The sequence below is a fragment of the Pelodiscus sinensis genome, chromosome 28, assembly GCF_049634645.1.
Source record: "Pelodiscus sinensis isolate JC-2024 chromosome 28, ASM4963464v1, whole genome shotgun sequence".
In the NCBI taxonomy this organism is placed as follows: domain Eukaryota; kingdom Metazoa; phylum Chordata; order Testudines; family Trionychidae; genus Pelodiscus; species Pelodiscus sinensis.
The window spans coordinates 16,315,956-16,330,935 of NC_134738.1; the positions used below are offsets into that span (position 1 = coordinate 16,315,956).

At 57.9% G+C, this 14,980-nt stretch overlaps 1 protein-coding gene across 2 annotated transcripts in view; it reads right to left on the reverse strand.

The window, feature by feature from the left end:
* LOC102452957 (secreted frizzled-related protein 1) overlaps positions 1-14,980 on the reverse strand; it is a 270,863-nt gene that overhangs the window by 166,195 nt on the left and 89,688 nt on the right. Inside the window, exons 1-2 of one of the 2 annotated variants that reach the window (XM_075910929.1) lie at positions 10,816-11,072; positions 10,389-10,424 (exon numbers count right to left, since the gene is read on the reverse strand). Coding sequence is in view for 1 of the 2 variants with exons in the window: in XM_075910928.1 (XP_075767043.1) it covers positions 13,855-13,913 (59 nt within the window). In the remaining variant the exon portion in view is untranslated. Of the gene's footprint in view, positions 1-10,388; positions 10,425-10,815; positions 11,073-13,854; positions 13,914-14,980 lie in introns of those variants that run through there. The other variant, XM_075910928.1, reaches the window with a different exon arrangement.

Sequence of the window (14,980 nt, forward strand, 5' to 3'; positions counted from 1 at the left end):
GGCCATCGCTGGCAGAAGGGGAAGACAGCTCCTCCTCCACCCCCACCTGGCACCCCGGCAGGCCCATTTTAGCTCAGGAGTTCAGGCCCACGCCCCACGCCAGCGAGGAGAGCGTCACAGCTCGATACAGAATCCTGCAGTTAAGGACACAGCCTAGGTCTCCTGCCAAGCAGGCCTGCGTGCTGACTGACGCTGCCGAAAGCCAGCCTGCTCTGTGCGGAGCAGCCTGCACCGGCTGCTTTTCCTGGCTCTACTCTCCATTGCTGGGACTGCATTGCAGGGCCCACATGTAACGGAGCCCGGCCAGGGAGCATGGGATTTCAGCCTGGTGCCTCAGTGGGAAGCTGATAAGCAGGAGGCTGGGGTTATTCATGAGGCGCATTCTCGCTAGAAAGGGGTTCGGTGTCGTGGTGTTGGTATCAATGGGGATTTATGTCCCGGAGAACAATGCGCTGTTACGGGAGAGCTCCGCTCTCCTGGCCACGCCAGCTAATGCTCAGCAACATTTTTTCTTCGCTATTTTCTGGCTCCTAACTTGGGCGCATTGTCTATTGTTGCACATCTGTCAAGCGTAACAAGGGGAGCTGTGTGGAGTTCCGTCAGGCAGGGAAATGTCAGCTTTGCCTCTTAACCCTTCCACTGCTGCTCACGTGCACACGCTGGGAATGGGGGCCGCAGACGAGGACAGAGCCCGCCCCAGGGGAGACATACAGCCACAGGGCTCGCGACTGGACCCTTCACAGGTGGAAACACCTAGGTCATTGGTTCAGTTACAACGGCAGAGTCTGCAGCCAGACTCGCCCTGTCCTGCCAGCTCTGCCATGCCGTCTCCAGTGCACCGGCTCGGACCCACGCAAGCCACCGCAATGACTGCAAAGAGCCCAGCGTCTCCCCTGGGAAAGCAACATTCTGCACCAACACACCCGAGAGGGCAGCGCGGACACATGGCTGCAAGGGACAGGCCCCGCCACTCGGGGTCCCGGGAAAGCTTCTCTCAAAGGCCCAGGCAAGTAACAGCAGCCACCACTGCCTCGCACCAGCAGCCACCACTGCCTCGCACCAGCAGCCACCACTGCCTCGCACCAGCAGCCACCACTGCCTCGCACCAGCAAATGCCCAGAGCACAAATCCACTCCAAGCTGCCTTGCGCAGTTCACATACAGGCACTTCTGAACGACAGGAGTGTTTAGTGCTAAGAATTCTTACTGCAGAAACGTGCGTCTGCCCGTCCGTTCAATAACTCCTCCTAAACAGTACCAGCTAGGACCACCACGTTCAGTAGGCACCTTCCTCTTCTCGTAACTCAAAGCCAGGTCAGGGTTCGGTTGTGCCAAGACAATGGGGTGTGAATGTGATTGTGTCTCAGAATGGAAAGGGTGGGGTCTGGGAGGAGGGAGTTAGAGAGCAGAATGACCCCAGGAGGGCTGCAATGACCAGAGATGGGGACTGGGACAGCTAAGAACACAAGAACAGCCAGACTGGGTCAGACCAAAGGTCCATCCAGCCCAGTGGCCTGTCTGCCCACAGTGGCCAATTCCAGGTGTACCAGAGGGAGTGAACCAAACAGGTAATGAGCAAGCGATCTCCCTCCTGCATCCATCTCCACCCTCTGACACACAGAGGCCAGGGACACCATTCCTTACCCAGCCTGGCTAATAGACATTAATGGACTTAACCTCCATGAATTTATCTGCTTCTCTTTTAAACGCTGTTATAGTCCTAGCCTTCTCAGCCTCCTCAGGCAAGGAGTTCCACAGATTGACTATGCTCTGTGTGAAGAAGAACTTCCTTTTATTTGTTTTAAACCTGCTGCCCATTAATTTCATTTGGTGGCCCCTACTTCTTATATTATGGGAATAAGTAAATAACTTTCCCTTATTCATTTTCTCCACACCACTCATGATTTTATAGACCTCTCTCATATCCCCCCTTAGTCTCCTCTTTTCCAAGATGAAAAGTCCCAGTCTCTTTAATCTCTCCTCATATGGGACCCGTTTCAAACCCCTCAGCATTTTAGTTGCCCTTGTCTGAACCTTTTCTAATACCAGTATAGCTTTTTTTGAATCTGTACACAGTATTCAAGATGTGGGCGTACCATGAATTTGTATAAGGACAATAAGATATTCTCCATCTTGTTCTCGATCTCTTTTTAATGATTCCTAACATCCTGTTTGCTTTTTTGACTGCCCCTGCACACTGCGTGGATATCTTCAGAGAACTATCCACGATGACTCCAAGATCTTTTTCCTGAGTAGTTGTAGCTAATTTGGCCCTCATCATATTGTATGTCTAGCTGGGGTTATTTTTCCCGATGTGCATTACTTTACATTTATCCACATTAAATTTAATTTGCCATTTTGTTGCCCAATCACTCAGTTTGGTGAGATCTTTTTGAAGTTCTTCGCAGTCTGCTTTGGTCTTAACTACCTTGAGCAGTTTAGTATCGTCTGCAAACTTTGCCACCTCCTGCTTACCCCTTTCTCCAGATCATTTATGAATAAGTTGAATAGGATTGGCCCAAGGACTGACCCTTGGGGAACACCACTAGTTACCCCTCTCCATTCTGACAATTTACCATTTATTCCTACCCTTTGTTTCCTGGATTTTAACCAGTTCTCAGTCCATGTAAGGATCTTCCCTCTTATCCCATGACACTCCCATTGGGCCAACAGGGGCCGGGGTGGAGAAAGGGACAGCTATCTACGATATATTTCAGAGAGTTTGTGTGTCTGTCTGTCCTGGGGCCATGCACCCTCCCCTGGCTGTGCCTGCTGCAGGGACCATGGGGAGACGCTTCTCCCTGGCCCAATCTGCTGCACTGAGAGAGGCTGGGGCTGGCCTCTCTCCCCGGGGCAGCCTGCAGACTGAACCCCCCTCCCCAGAGCAATGACTGAAATAAAGAAAAACGAATCCGGCCTGAGTTAAGGGCCTGAGCAAAGCCAGGGAAACCTTGTCATGCTGCTTATTCTCCAGTCAATGTCATTGAAAAGCTGATCTTCCCCCCCAAAGAACAGAAATAAACTCTTTGTTGACAGTTTTCTTCTTGCCCTTCTCTATCCTGCTTGGTCCTCCCGCCCCGTCCTGGGGACTGGGAAAGGGGAAGAGGGAGCGGATAGAAACTGAGTGCCAAAGATGTTTTGGCTCAGTTTTCTCCTCTGGGAAAAATGGAAAGTCTCAGCCACATTGAGAGCGTTTGATTGGGTGAACAAGCAGCTCTCTGTTGAAAAAGCATTCCAGCCGCAGGCCTGCTCTCCTGACCATCAGAGGTCGCACCCCGAGGCCACAGCGTGGGGACTGAGGTCCCGCGGTGCTAGGCCCCGTGTGAGCACAGAACCAGGGCAGCCCTGCCCCAACGCTCTTCCAGGCGAGGGGCCAGGCAGACAGAGCAGGGAAGCACAGGAAACATAAACCTGGTTATGATCCTGGTAATGGGCGGGGGGCATCTCCATGCTCCCAGAAAGGCTGGCCTCCCCCGCCAGCCCTTCAGCGTGCCGTCCTGGGTTCCAGCAGCGATTAAAGGGCTCAAGGCCCTTGGGCAATTGCCCCCTTCCCTCGCACTGGCAAGCCCTCACCATGGTTGAGCATTTGCATCGTCACTTTCCCACCTCCTTGCACCTCAGTGGGGACTGGCCCAAGGAGGGTCCCGGGCGGTTTCAATGGGAGGAGGGCCCCTGCGGAGACAGTGCAGCCTGCGACTGTTTGCGGGAGAGGATTCTGTGCTCGCCACGGCGTGACATGAAGCACTATCAGCCACAGCACAGCCCCTGCCCCGAGAGCTCAGTCGACCCGGACACGGGGTGGTCGAGAGGAAGGGGAGTGAAGTGACACGTTTGCAGCCGGGGCAACGGCAATGAGGAGGAGAAACAGCAGGAGCCAGAGTTTCACGAGCGCTCAGCGCCAAGGCGGATTTCTTAGGAAAGGCCTGGCCCAGCCTCACACAACAGCTGGCCCTGCCCGGAGTTAACTGCCAGTGCCTGAGCCCCTGGCCAGGGCCTTGCTGCATCCTGCCTCCCTCAGGCAATGGTGCTCGGCCTTCAGGAAAGGCGAGTTAGCCTTCCCCCCACAGCCTCTGCACAGAGCCTCCGGCAGGAACGGCGCCTGTTGGCGGGCGTCTACAACCTGAGCGCTCGAGGCTTTTCTCCCTCGGGCACGAGCAGCGAGAGCCGCTTCCTCTCGAGTGCGGAGCCGTTGGCAGATTAGATCCCCAGCCCCAGCCAACAGCAGGCCCTGCTGTCACAGTGAGGGTCCACCCTGGACAGAGCAGGGGGATTTGGCTGGCTACGCGGCCTTGGGCTGAGTCCAGCGTGTTCTTGGCAGCGGGAGCACAAGGGAAGCATTGCCGGCGCCCAGCTGCAAAGACATTTCCAGGCTTTCTGGAGAGACTGGATTTCAGGCAGGAAACAAAGCGCAAGCGGCTCCTTCCTCCGGCAGCAAGGCGGCCCCACCGCAGGCCGCTGTGGATGTCGGCCCAGGGGGAGGTGGCTGCTCCGAGGGGCTCGTCTCCCAGGTGTGCCAGGTCCGGTTCTGAACACTCAGCGGTCAGGCGCACACAATGAGGCTCCCAGCCCACGGCCCCTCACTAACAACGCGTCGTCTCCTCCCGCGCCCCCTGCAGACAGCCCGGGAAAGGCACCGGAGGGCCAGGCGGGGAGTTAACGTGTCTATTACATTCTCTTTGCCAGGGTAGGGTAGAAGCTGCCTCTGCCTCTTTGCCAGGGCCTGTTGGAGCTGCCTCTGTCACGCTTCTCCCTGGGATTGGAGGCTGATTCTCAGCTAAGCACCCGGTGCAACAGAGAGCTGTGTGGATGGGCCCCTGCACCTACACAAAGCCCCACTGAATTCCAGCATGCAGGGATCCATCGGCGCCCTGTGCCTGCCCTCTGGAGTGCTGCACGCCACTGCGCAGGACTGGCCCTGATTCGGAAACCTCTGGCAACACTTCCACCATGAGCGCTCCTTGCAGGAAGGGCTCCTCGTGCTCAGGCCACCTGAGAAACCAGCTGCGTTGAGAGGAGTGGACGTGGCCTGGTTTTCCCCACTGGGGAGAATCCCTTCCCCTCAGCTCTTGCTAGCAGTGGGTTAGGGTTACTTACCCCCATCTCCCCAGGCCCCCCACGGGTCTCTGCAATACCAGAGAGGACTTTGCTCAACCGGCTGCTGTAACTTGCAGGAGCTGGGAGGGAGAAGGAGTCTGTCTAGTCTGCAAGAAGCAGTTTTGCAAACAGGGAATTACAAAAAAACCAGTAAGACTTATAGTCAGGGAATCTGTAACCGACGTTAGGAGCCAAGACATTCCGAGCCAAGTCATTTTTGTTTTCCTAAGGGCACAGTCTGCATCAGCCAATTTCTAATGTCCTGTCTAATGCAAACAGGACTCTTATCGCTTATGATGGATGGCTTTGGAGAGCTGGGATTTCAGCGAGATCGTCAGTTTGACTCAGCTCCCCTCCATGATTTGCATGTATTACAGTTGAGATATTTGTGGGCCTCTACCTGGACCCCCTAATGGAGCTGATCATCATCATTATGCGATGCTAAGGGAGTGCAAAGAATGATGTCACAGACTACAACAGTACTGCTATTTATAGTGTAAGCCTGGGGCGCTTTTATTGGCCAAGGACCACAGGCGTTCAGTTATTCCAGCAACAGCCCATAAGGAGGATCCAGGAAAGTGTCCCTGTCTCTAAATGGTGGCAGGACGCTGGCTGAAAACAGCTTTGGAAGCTGAACGTCACCTGTCATTCTAAATTGTTAGCTTTGACCCATGTGCTGGGAAGGCGCTGGCTGGCCCAGGAGAGTCTGTGGGGTACTGTAGTTCAGGCAGCCTGACTAGGAGCGGGAGGCAGACCACTCTACTCTGCCACTCGAAAAGAATGGAACCCGGAGAAGTCAGAGCTTTTCTTAAGCCTCTTGTGTGTATCCTGGCAGCACTGAGTGCAAGTACAGGCTGTGGCCTCAGAGAATAAAGACCGATGTAGTGACTGAGGAGGCCAAAATTTATAAACATTCTGCCTGTCTGAGGAACTGAAAATGTTTCCCAAAGACGCACGGAGCAGAAGGGTTAGAAAGCTTCGATGTGCCTGAGCCGCTCTGAGGCCGGGCTTAGACACTCGGGGGGACAAACAGCATTACTGGCCTTACACGTGAGCGGCGTGTCTGCACGTTCCAGGAGAGCTCCAGCATGCCAACCCCAGCCCCTCCGCCCCGGGCAATTCCTTGTTACGCACAGCGCCCCTCTGCTGCCTCCCACCCCCACGCACTTCTAGGGGACGGACACTTCAACCGCCAGCGCATCTCAGCCGGACATTCCCGTGCAAATGGGGCTTTTCCAACCGGCCCTGCCAGGCGAGGGCACGGATGTGCAAATCGCAGAGGGTCAGAGCCGGGATCACTGCCACAGCCTCAGTCCGCACAGACGCTGCCTTCGCGGTTCCGGTTTCTGAACAAGAAGCGCTGCCGAAGGGGAGAGCGGTGGCTCATTACTGGAAGTGGGGCTTGTTATACCGGGCGAGATTCGTCAGGGCCAGGCCAGCTCAAGGCTGCTGGGACGGGCCTGCGGGCGTCAGTGGGAATTGGGGAGCACCGCGCCTCCACTCTCACTAGCTCCTCTGCACAGATGCGAGTTCCACTCACCAGGACTCCTGCCCCGTGGGCCCCCGGGCATGGCGGCTCCGTGCTCAGACAGCTCTGTGCAGCGCCCAGCCCAGCGGGCCGTGGCACGGGGCTGCCAGCTGCGCTGCAGTACACAAAGCAGTGAGAATGCCGAGTGCAGCATGGCCAGCACTCAGCCTAGAGCTCCCTGCGGAGTCCCTCCGGCGTAGGAAGCCGGCAGCCGGGTTTCTCTGACGCCAGGGCCGGTTCTGACAGCTCAGACTGACCCTGGGCAGCGCGTCCGAGAGGCAGGGCAGAGGCAGTACTGCCGGCTGTTGGACGAACTTGTGCTGGTGAGAGCTGGCCCAGTCAGATGTTACCGCACACGCACGCTTGTCTCGCTAGCCTCTAGGGACTGACACGGCTACAGCTATGTGGCACCCAGCCACAGGAATCACGTAAAGCAGACTCTGACTTGATCCTTCCAGCTCCACGCCTCCCCAGCATGAACACTGCTCAGGAGAGATCCAAATGACGCCCAGATGATTGGCATAGGGCCAATGTTTCTATTGGTGGTGCACATTCACACATGCTTTGGTGCACAGAACAAAATTCATCCCACACACAGCTGGAAAAAATTAAAGGGAACATTGCGGCTCAGTATCAAGCTGGAAGTGCATGAAGGAAGAGTCCACGGTGTGGCTGGAAGAAATATTCCTCCGCGAGGGCCATTCGACTGCCATCAGAAGCCCACCGCCAGCCAGCTGTCTGACTCCGGAGAAGAGCCGCAGATGAACCTGACTCACAAGGGAGGTCCCATAACCAGGGTTTGGCTGTTCTCAAAATAACCCCATCACAGATCTGGATCTCCAGGAGCCAGAAACCCGGCTAAGGTGTAAGCCTGGGTGCAGACGACCAAGCTGTGCCAGTGGGGACGTGCAGCCCTACACAGGCAGCCAGGCCTGTGCAGGCAGATTCGCAAAGGTGCCTTGTTGCTGGGATCGCTGAGCTCTGCCAGTCCTGGGCTTTCTGAAGTCAGTTAACGAGCTGGCAGAGCCCTTTACTCAGCCAGGCGCAGTCGTTAGACGGGTCTGCCCCTTTTGGGGAGCAGTGCCTTTCCAGACAGCGGGATGCTTGGGCTACCATGCCCTGAGCCCTGGTACCTAACACAAACAGGGCATTTAACGCCCACGACAGCTGCAGAGGACAGGTGTGCTGACACCGCTACCCTGTCCCTCCGGCACCCAGCCCGCATGCTTTCTGCCACAAGCAGCTTGTGGGGAGGCAGCCCGTAAGAAAGGTGACCCTCTCCAGAAACACCCGGGCACAGAGGGAACCATGAACACTTGCAGCCTGATTGCACAGGGGACCCTGCGGCAGCAGCGGGAGCAGGGATCACAAACTCTGCTGATGGGCATGGGCCAAGGGTCAGCCTCCCGTTCGCTGGCTAAGCCGCCCCGCTCTAGCACGGAGCAAGCTCCGGCCAGACAAGCAAAGAGGAGAGGGGAACACACAACCCTATCGGCTCGCCCTCTAGAGCCAGGTGCAGCTCCAGCTGGGCCCACCAGCCACCTCCTCCGCTCTTCTTTCAGCTCAAATACCAGCCCCCCAGAGCGCCGGTAGCAGCTCCCAGAGCTCTACTTCTGGCGGGGGGACGTGAGCAGAGCATGAAACAGCCTCACCGGGCCTGTTCCTGGGCTGGCCACAGACTTGTGCACCTCGGACCCCAGAGAGGGAGACCCCCAACTCCTCCACCCTGGGGCCTGCTTAGCCCTGGCACTAGTCCTGCCTCAGGCAGCCTTGTCCGGCTGCCCCTGCCTGAGGCCTGCAGAGAATATTCTCGCTCCAGCCCCAGGGCGACCAGGCTGCAGGCCCTGCATGTTCCAGGTGCCGAGGGACGGCTACTGTGACAAAATGGCAAATGAAATTAAATGTGGATAAGTTTAAAGTGATGCACATTGGAAAAAATACCCCCAGCTAGACATACGACGAGCTACAGCTACCCAAGAGAGAGGGCTTGGCGACATCGTGGAGAGTCCTTTGAAAACATCCACGCAGTGTGCAACGGCGGTCAAGAAAGCAAACCAGACGTTAGGAATTATTAAAAAAGGGATAGAAAATAAGTCAAGGAATATCTTACTGCCCCTGTATAAAACCATGAAGACTGCGTACAGATGTGGTCTCCTCACCTCAAAAAAGAAATTTTGGCAATAGAAAAGGTTCAGAAAAGGGCAACTAACATGATGAGGGGTTTGGAACGGGTCCCATGTGAGGAGAGGTTAAAGCGACTGGGACTTTTCAGTTTAGAGGAGACCGAGGGGGGATATGATAGAGGTCTATATTCACCCTCTCCACACCACTCATGATTTTAAAGAAAAGTTATTTATTAGTTCCCATAATATAAGAACTAGAGGTCACCAAATGAAATTAATGGGTAGCAGGTTTAAAACTAATAAAAGGAAGTTCTTCTTCACACAGCGTGTTGTCAACCTGTGGAACTCCTTGCCAGAGGAGGCTGTGAAGGCTAGGACTATAATAGAGTTTAAAGAAAAGCTGGATAAATTCATGGAGGTTAGGTCCATAAAAGGCTACTAGCCAGGGGATAAAATGGTGTCCCTGGCCTCTGTTTGTCAGAGGCTGGAGAGGGATGGCAGGAGACAAATCGCTTGATCATTGTCTTCGGTCCACCCTCTCTGGGGCACCTGGCGCTGGCCACCGTCCGCAGACAGCATACCGGGCTAGATGGACCTTTGGTCTGACCTAATATGGCCATTCTTAATTTCTTATGTTCTTCATCAGCTGCCACCAGCTCCCCTGCCAGCAGGTGTGACATTGGCCATGGGCCCCTTCGGATGCCTCCCCGGGCCCTCCAGACTTTGAGTTGTAAAGCTGGGAGTCCCGCTCCATCCTCCAGCACCAGTTGCCAATAGGCCACCCTGTCTCCACCCCCGTCAGCCTCCCTGCCTTGCTCCTGCCCCTGCAGCCCCCTGAAGAGCAGCTTACCCCCCCACGAAGCGGGTGACCCTCCCTCTGCCCACAGCTCGGGCTGTGTAGGGCACCAGGAATAGGAAGGGCACCCCTGCATGCCCCCTGTAACGGGGCCCCCTGCACTCCCAGGATGTTCCCTGGCCCCGGGGACGGAGGGAGATGAGTGAGGCCTTGGGCAGCGCTGCACCCAGGGGCTGGCGAAGGCAGGGTGTCACCCCTCCCCAAGTCCGGGGTCAGTCAAGCCACGTGGCTGCGGCTCACACCCCACTCACACTGCGGAGTCTGCAGTCACCAGTGTGCGCTTTGCTCCGCGCCCCGAGGCTCGGCCCTTCGTGTCCCTCCCTCCCGAGCTGCGGCGGGACGGGGGCCGGCTCAGAGCAGCCCCGGGCACTAACTGCTCTGCCACATGGGAAGCCAAGACAGCCAGGCTCCACGTGGAGCTCAGCAGCCATGTCACTCTGCGTGGCCCCTCTCCTGGCTGAGCGCCTTCACGGCAGCCTGAGCCCTGCCGCAGAGACGCACCAGGGAGCCTTGGCCGCGGGCTGTCAGCATCCTGCAGTGGCTCAGCAGACGAGTGCCGGCGTCAGACCCATGGCCCACGCCCCACAAGGGCCGTCAGCCCTAGACGCTGATTTCACCAACCGGTCACCACAGGTACACGCCTCAGCGCCATGACGCCGGCCCCGGGAGCCCCGGACAGTCCCCTGGGGGATGCCGATCTGTCCCACCACCTCAGGACACAGATGGCCCCTGGCACCCACAGACCCAGGAGCGCTACTCCCTCCCGCGCCCAAAGGGCAGGCACTTACCCCCGCTCAGCTGCACCTCAGCGCTCGCGGCCAGGCCTGTAACGAACCACAGAGACCGAATGGGAAAGGAGCAGTAACTACAAGGTTCACACAGGGAAACAGCATGGCCAAGCTCCCGCCCCGTGGCAGCCAGCACGGCCCTCCACATGGCCTACTGAGCCACCCTGGTCCCAGGCTAGTCCACAGTACGGGGTGAACCCCATGGGCCCGGTTTCCCCTCTCAGGGGCAGGCTCTGTATTGGGGGGGATTGGGGGAACCTGGGCCCATCACCACTCCAGGCTCCAGACCAGGGGCCCTATCATAGCAGCAACACACAGGGTGACTTCTGCTCCCCATCTGGCAGCTTCCTTCCCTGGGCCACTTCCCCAAAGGATCCCTCCCAGACCTCTCCTCTGGTACCCGAGCACGTCAGTTCTCAGCTCTCACCCAGTTCTCCAGCAACCCAGCTCCCCGGCCTCCACGTTTTTCCTTCCCCCTCCCTCACCTGGGGAAACCTTTGAAAGCAGCCCACAGGTGTCTGATTAGCCTGCTCCTTCAGGCAAGCTGGTAACTAGCCTCAGGTGTGTGCCTGCCTTGAGTACATGGCAGAGGTCTCGGCCAGTTTCTTTATCCAGAGCCCTGCATACCTGCCCTGCATTAGAGTGTGGCGGCAGCTGGTCTGGGTTCACAACAGATTCAAAAGGCAACCCAATCTTCCATACTGCCCTGTAGGGCTAACCACGGGGAGTCTTTTGCTTATGCCTCCTAACTCGTGCCCCCCAGAGTCCAAGCAGCATCAGCGTCTAGTTCCCTCTTGTTAGGGGTTTTTGTTCCCTTCCCCTTAGTGCTGTGAGCTGCAAGCTCAGCTGACGGAGGAGTTCCCTTGCCAGCACCTCTTCGGGGGGGGGGGAGAGAAACCAGCAAAGTCTTTTGTCCATTTTCCAGTTCCGCTCTGTGTCCGTGGGCAGGACGTGACACCTTCCGTGGCAACCAGCAACTCTGGGTAACAGAGAAGTGGCCTGGGCGTTTCCAGCCCACTGTGGCAAAGTGAAGGAGGGACCCGAACAGGGCAGGCAGCTCTTTCGCTTTCCTTGCGCGGCTGCCGCACTTTGCCTACTAGAGAGACTTGGAAATACAGCCCAGGCCATAAAGTGTTACTGGACACCCCCGGTCTGTACTGCTCGGATGTGTCAGCCAAGACCTCCTCCCCCCCCCCGGTCTGTACTGCTCGGATGTGTCAGCCAAGACCTCCTCCCCCCCCCCCCCGGTCTGTACTGCTCGGATGTGTCAGCCAAGACCTCCTCCCCCCCCCCCCCCGGTCTGTACTGCTCGGATGTGTCAGCCAAGACCTCCTCCCCCCCCCCGGTCTGTACTGCTCGGATGTGTCAGCCAAGACCTCCTCCCCCCCCCCGGTCTGTACTGCTCGGATGTGTCAGCCAAGACCTCCCCCCCCCCCCGGTCTGTACTGCTCGGATGTGTCAGCCAAGACCTCCTCCCCCCCCCCCCCGGTCTGTACTGCTCAGATGTGTCAGCCAAGACCTCCTCCCCCCCCCCCCCCGGTCTGTACTGCTCGGATGTGTCAGCCAAGACCTCCCCCCCCCCCCGGTCTGTACTGCTCGGATGTGTCAGCCAAGACCTCCTCCCCCCCCCCGGTCTGTACTGCTCGGATGTGTCAGCCAAGACCTCCTCCCCCCCCCCGGTCTGTACTGCTCGGATGTGTCAGCCAAGACCTCCTCCCCCCCCCCGGTCTGTACTGCTCGGATGTGTCAGCCAAGACCTCCTCCCCCCCCCCGGTCTGTACTGCTCGGATGTGTCAGCCAAGACCTCCTCCCCCCCCCCGGTCTGTACTGCTCGGATGTGTCAGCCAAGACCTCCTCCCCCCCCCCCCCGGTCTGTACTGCTCGGATGTGTCAGCCAAGACCTCTTCTTCCCCCCCCCCGGTCTGTACTGCTCGGATGTGTCAGCCAAGACCTCCCCCCCCCCCCCGGTCTGTACTGCTCGGATGTGTCAGCCAAGACCTCCTCCCCCCCCCCGGTCTGTACTGCTCGGATGTGTCAGCCAAGACCTCCTCCCCCCCCCCCCCGGTCTGTACTGCTCAGATGTGTCAGCCAAGACCTCCTCCCCCCCCCCCCGGTCTGTACTGCTCGGATGTGTCAGCCAAGACCTCCTCCCCTCCCCCCCGGTCTGTACTGCTCGGATGTGTCAGCCAAGACCTCCCCTCCCCCCAGTCTGTACTGCTCAGATGTGTCAGCCAAGACCTCCCTCCCCCCCCCGGTCTGTACTGCTCGGATGTGTCAGCCAAGACCTCCCCCCCCCCCGGTCTGTACTGCTCGGATGTGTCAGCCAAGACCTCCCCCCCCCGGTCTGTACTGCTCGGATGTGTCAGCCAAGACCTCCCCCCCCCGGTCTGTACTGCTCGGATGTGTCAACCAAGACCTCCCCCCCCCCCGGTCTGTACTGCTCGGATGTGTCAGCCAAGACCTCCCCCCCCCCCCGGTCTGTACTGCTCGGATGTGTCAGCCAAGACCTCCCCCCCCCCCCCGGTCTGTACTGCTCGGATGTGTCAGCCAAGACCTCCCCCCCCCCCCGGTCTGTACTGCTCGGATGTGTCAGCCAAGACCTCCCCCCCCCCCCGGTCTGTACTGCTCGGATGTGTCAACCAAGACCTCCCTCCCCCCCCGGTCTGTACTGCTCGGATGTGTCAGCCAAGACCTCCCCCCCCCCCCCGGTCTGTACTGCTCGGATGTGTCAGCCAAGACCTCCTCCCCCCCCCCGGTCTGCACTGCTCGGATGTGTCAGCCAAGACCTCCCTCCCCCCCCGGTCTGTACTGCTCGGATGTGTCAACCAAGACCTCCCTCCCCCCCCGGTCTGTACTGCTCGGATGTGTCAGCCAAGACCTCCCCCCCCCCCCCGGTCTGTACTGCTCGGATGTGTCAGCCAAGACCTCCCCCCCCCCCCGGTCTGTACTGCTCGGATGTGTCAACCAAGACCTCCCTCCCCCCCCGGTCTGTACTGCTCGGATGTGTCAGCCAAGACCTCCCCCCCCCCCCCCGGTCTGTACTGCTCGGATGTGTCAGCCAAGACCTCCTCCCCCCCCCCCGGTCTGCACTGCTCGGATGTGTCAGCCAAGACCTCCCCCCCCCCCCCGGTCTGTACTGCTCGGATGTGTCAGCCAAGACCTCCCTCCCCCCCCGGTCTGTACTGCTCGGATGTGTCAGCCATTCCTGCAAAATGCTCTGGAGCAATCAGACGATGAACAGCAGAAGCCCCCCCCCTCACAGGAGTTCACGGGCCACGGCGCACAGAGCCAGAGACACGGCCGGTCATCTTGTGTCAGAATCTGAGCTCCCCAGCCAGCGTCCTGGCTCCACCGACGCTCAGTCCTGGAATAGGCCTTTTGTTCATGCCATAAGCCGTCCCACACTCTTGCAGGCATCCTCTAACCACACCTGACTGAACAGAGGCCAAACTTGCCCCAAACTAACCTCTTGAGGGTGGCGTGAGTCTTGCGCAGGCCTGGTACTCCATCTTCCCAGTGAGCGCTCTGCAGGCAGAGACAAAACGAGTTGAACAGATTTAGAATTAGAAGGAAGAAGGCCTGTCACACTTAACCCCAAGTCTGGTCACAGCAATTGCCGGCAGTGCCCGTCTCTGACGGCAGATTGGAAGCCCGCCAATGGAATCTGGCTGCAAAGGACAGTTGTCCCGAAGACGGCGGTACCGCTGTGTAACAGCTCCAGGCCCGAATGCGGGAGGCTGGGGAAGAAACAGCCTCCCATCAGAGCCGTAGAAAGAAGCCCCACTCGACCTGAGCCATCAGTTCCCTTCTTGTAATATTTGTTTGAACCTGTCAGTGTGTTTTCTCCAGCCCAAATAAACAGGGTCTGGACTCAATCACCCGGCGCACGGGTGCACTTGGTTTGAGGGATGTTCAGGGAATGGAAACAGCTTCACCCAAGTGGTCAGCTGGTTCCTCCGTTTACTCTCCTGCAGATGGCCGTGTTTCATGCTGGCATGTTAGAATAAACATACATGCTAAAAGAAGCTAACACCACGCCGCAGCTCTGCTGTGCGGTGTCTCAGCACTCGGAAGCCTGGCTGTGCAGTGCGAGTGGGCAGGGTCCGACTAAGATTGATTACAAGCGGCACAATTTTCATTCAGAGTTACAGTAAATCAAGAGTCCCATTCCCCTTGATGCGAACTACAGATCCCTAGCAGCGTGGAGCTTCCCGCAAGTGGAGATGTGGCCATAGCGAGGCAGGCTCACGCGCCCGGGGAGCCCACTGGGAACACGATCACAGATGCCATCGACTGGTTCCCAAAACCCAGCGTGTTTGTCAGACTCAGCACAGACACAGATCTCCTCCAAGAAGGAAGCACTAACTGCCCAAGGACAATCAGTAACTGGAGCTGAGTGACCAGAGAGGGAGGACCACGAAGGAGCTGCAAATAGACTGAAATGGCTGCAATTTAAGCCCCTTGCTCCGTTCCTGTCCTCGGAGGTTAAGAACAATTTTCCTCCCTCCTCCTTCTAACCAACTTTTCTGTACTTGAAAACTGGTATCACATCCCCCTTTGGTCTTCCCTTCTCCAAAGGGAGACTGAACACC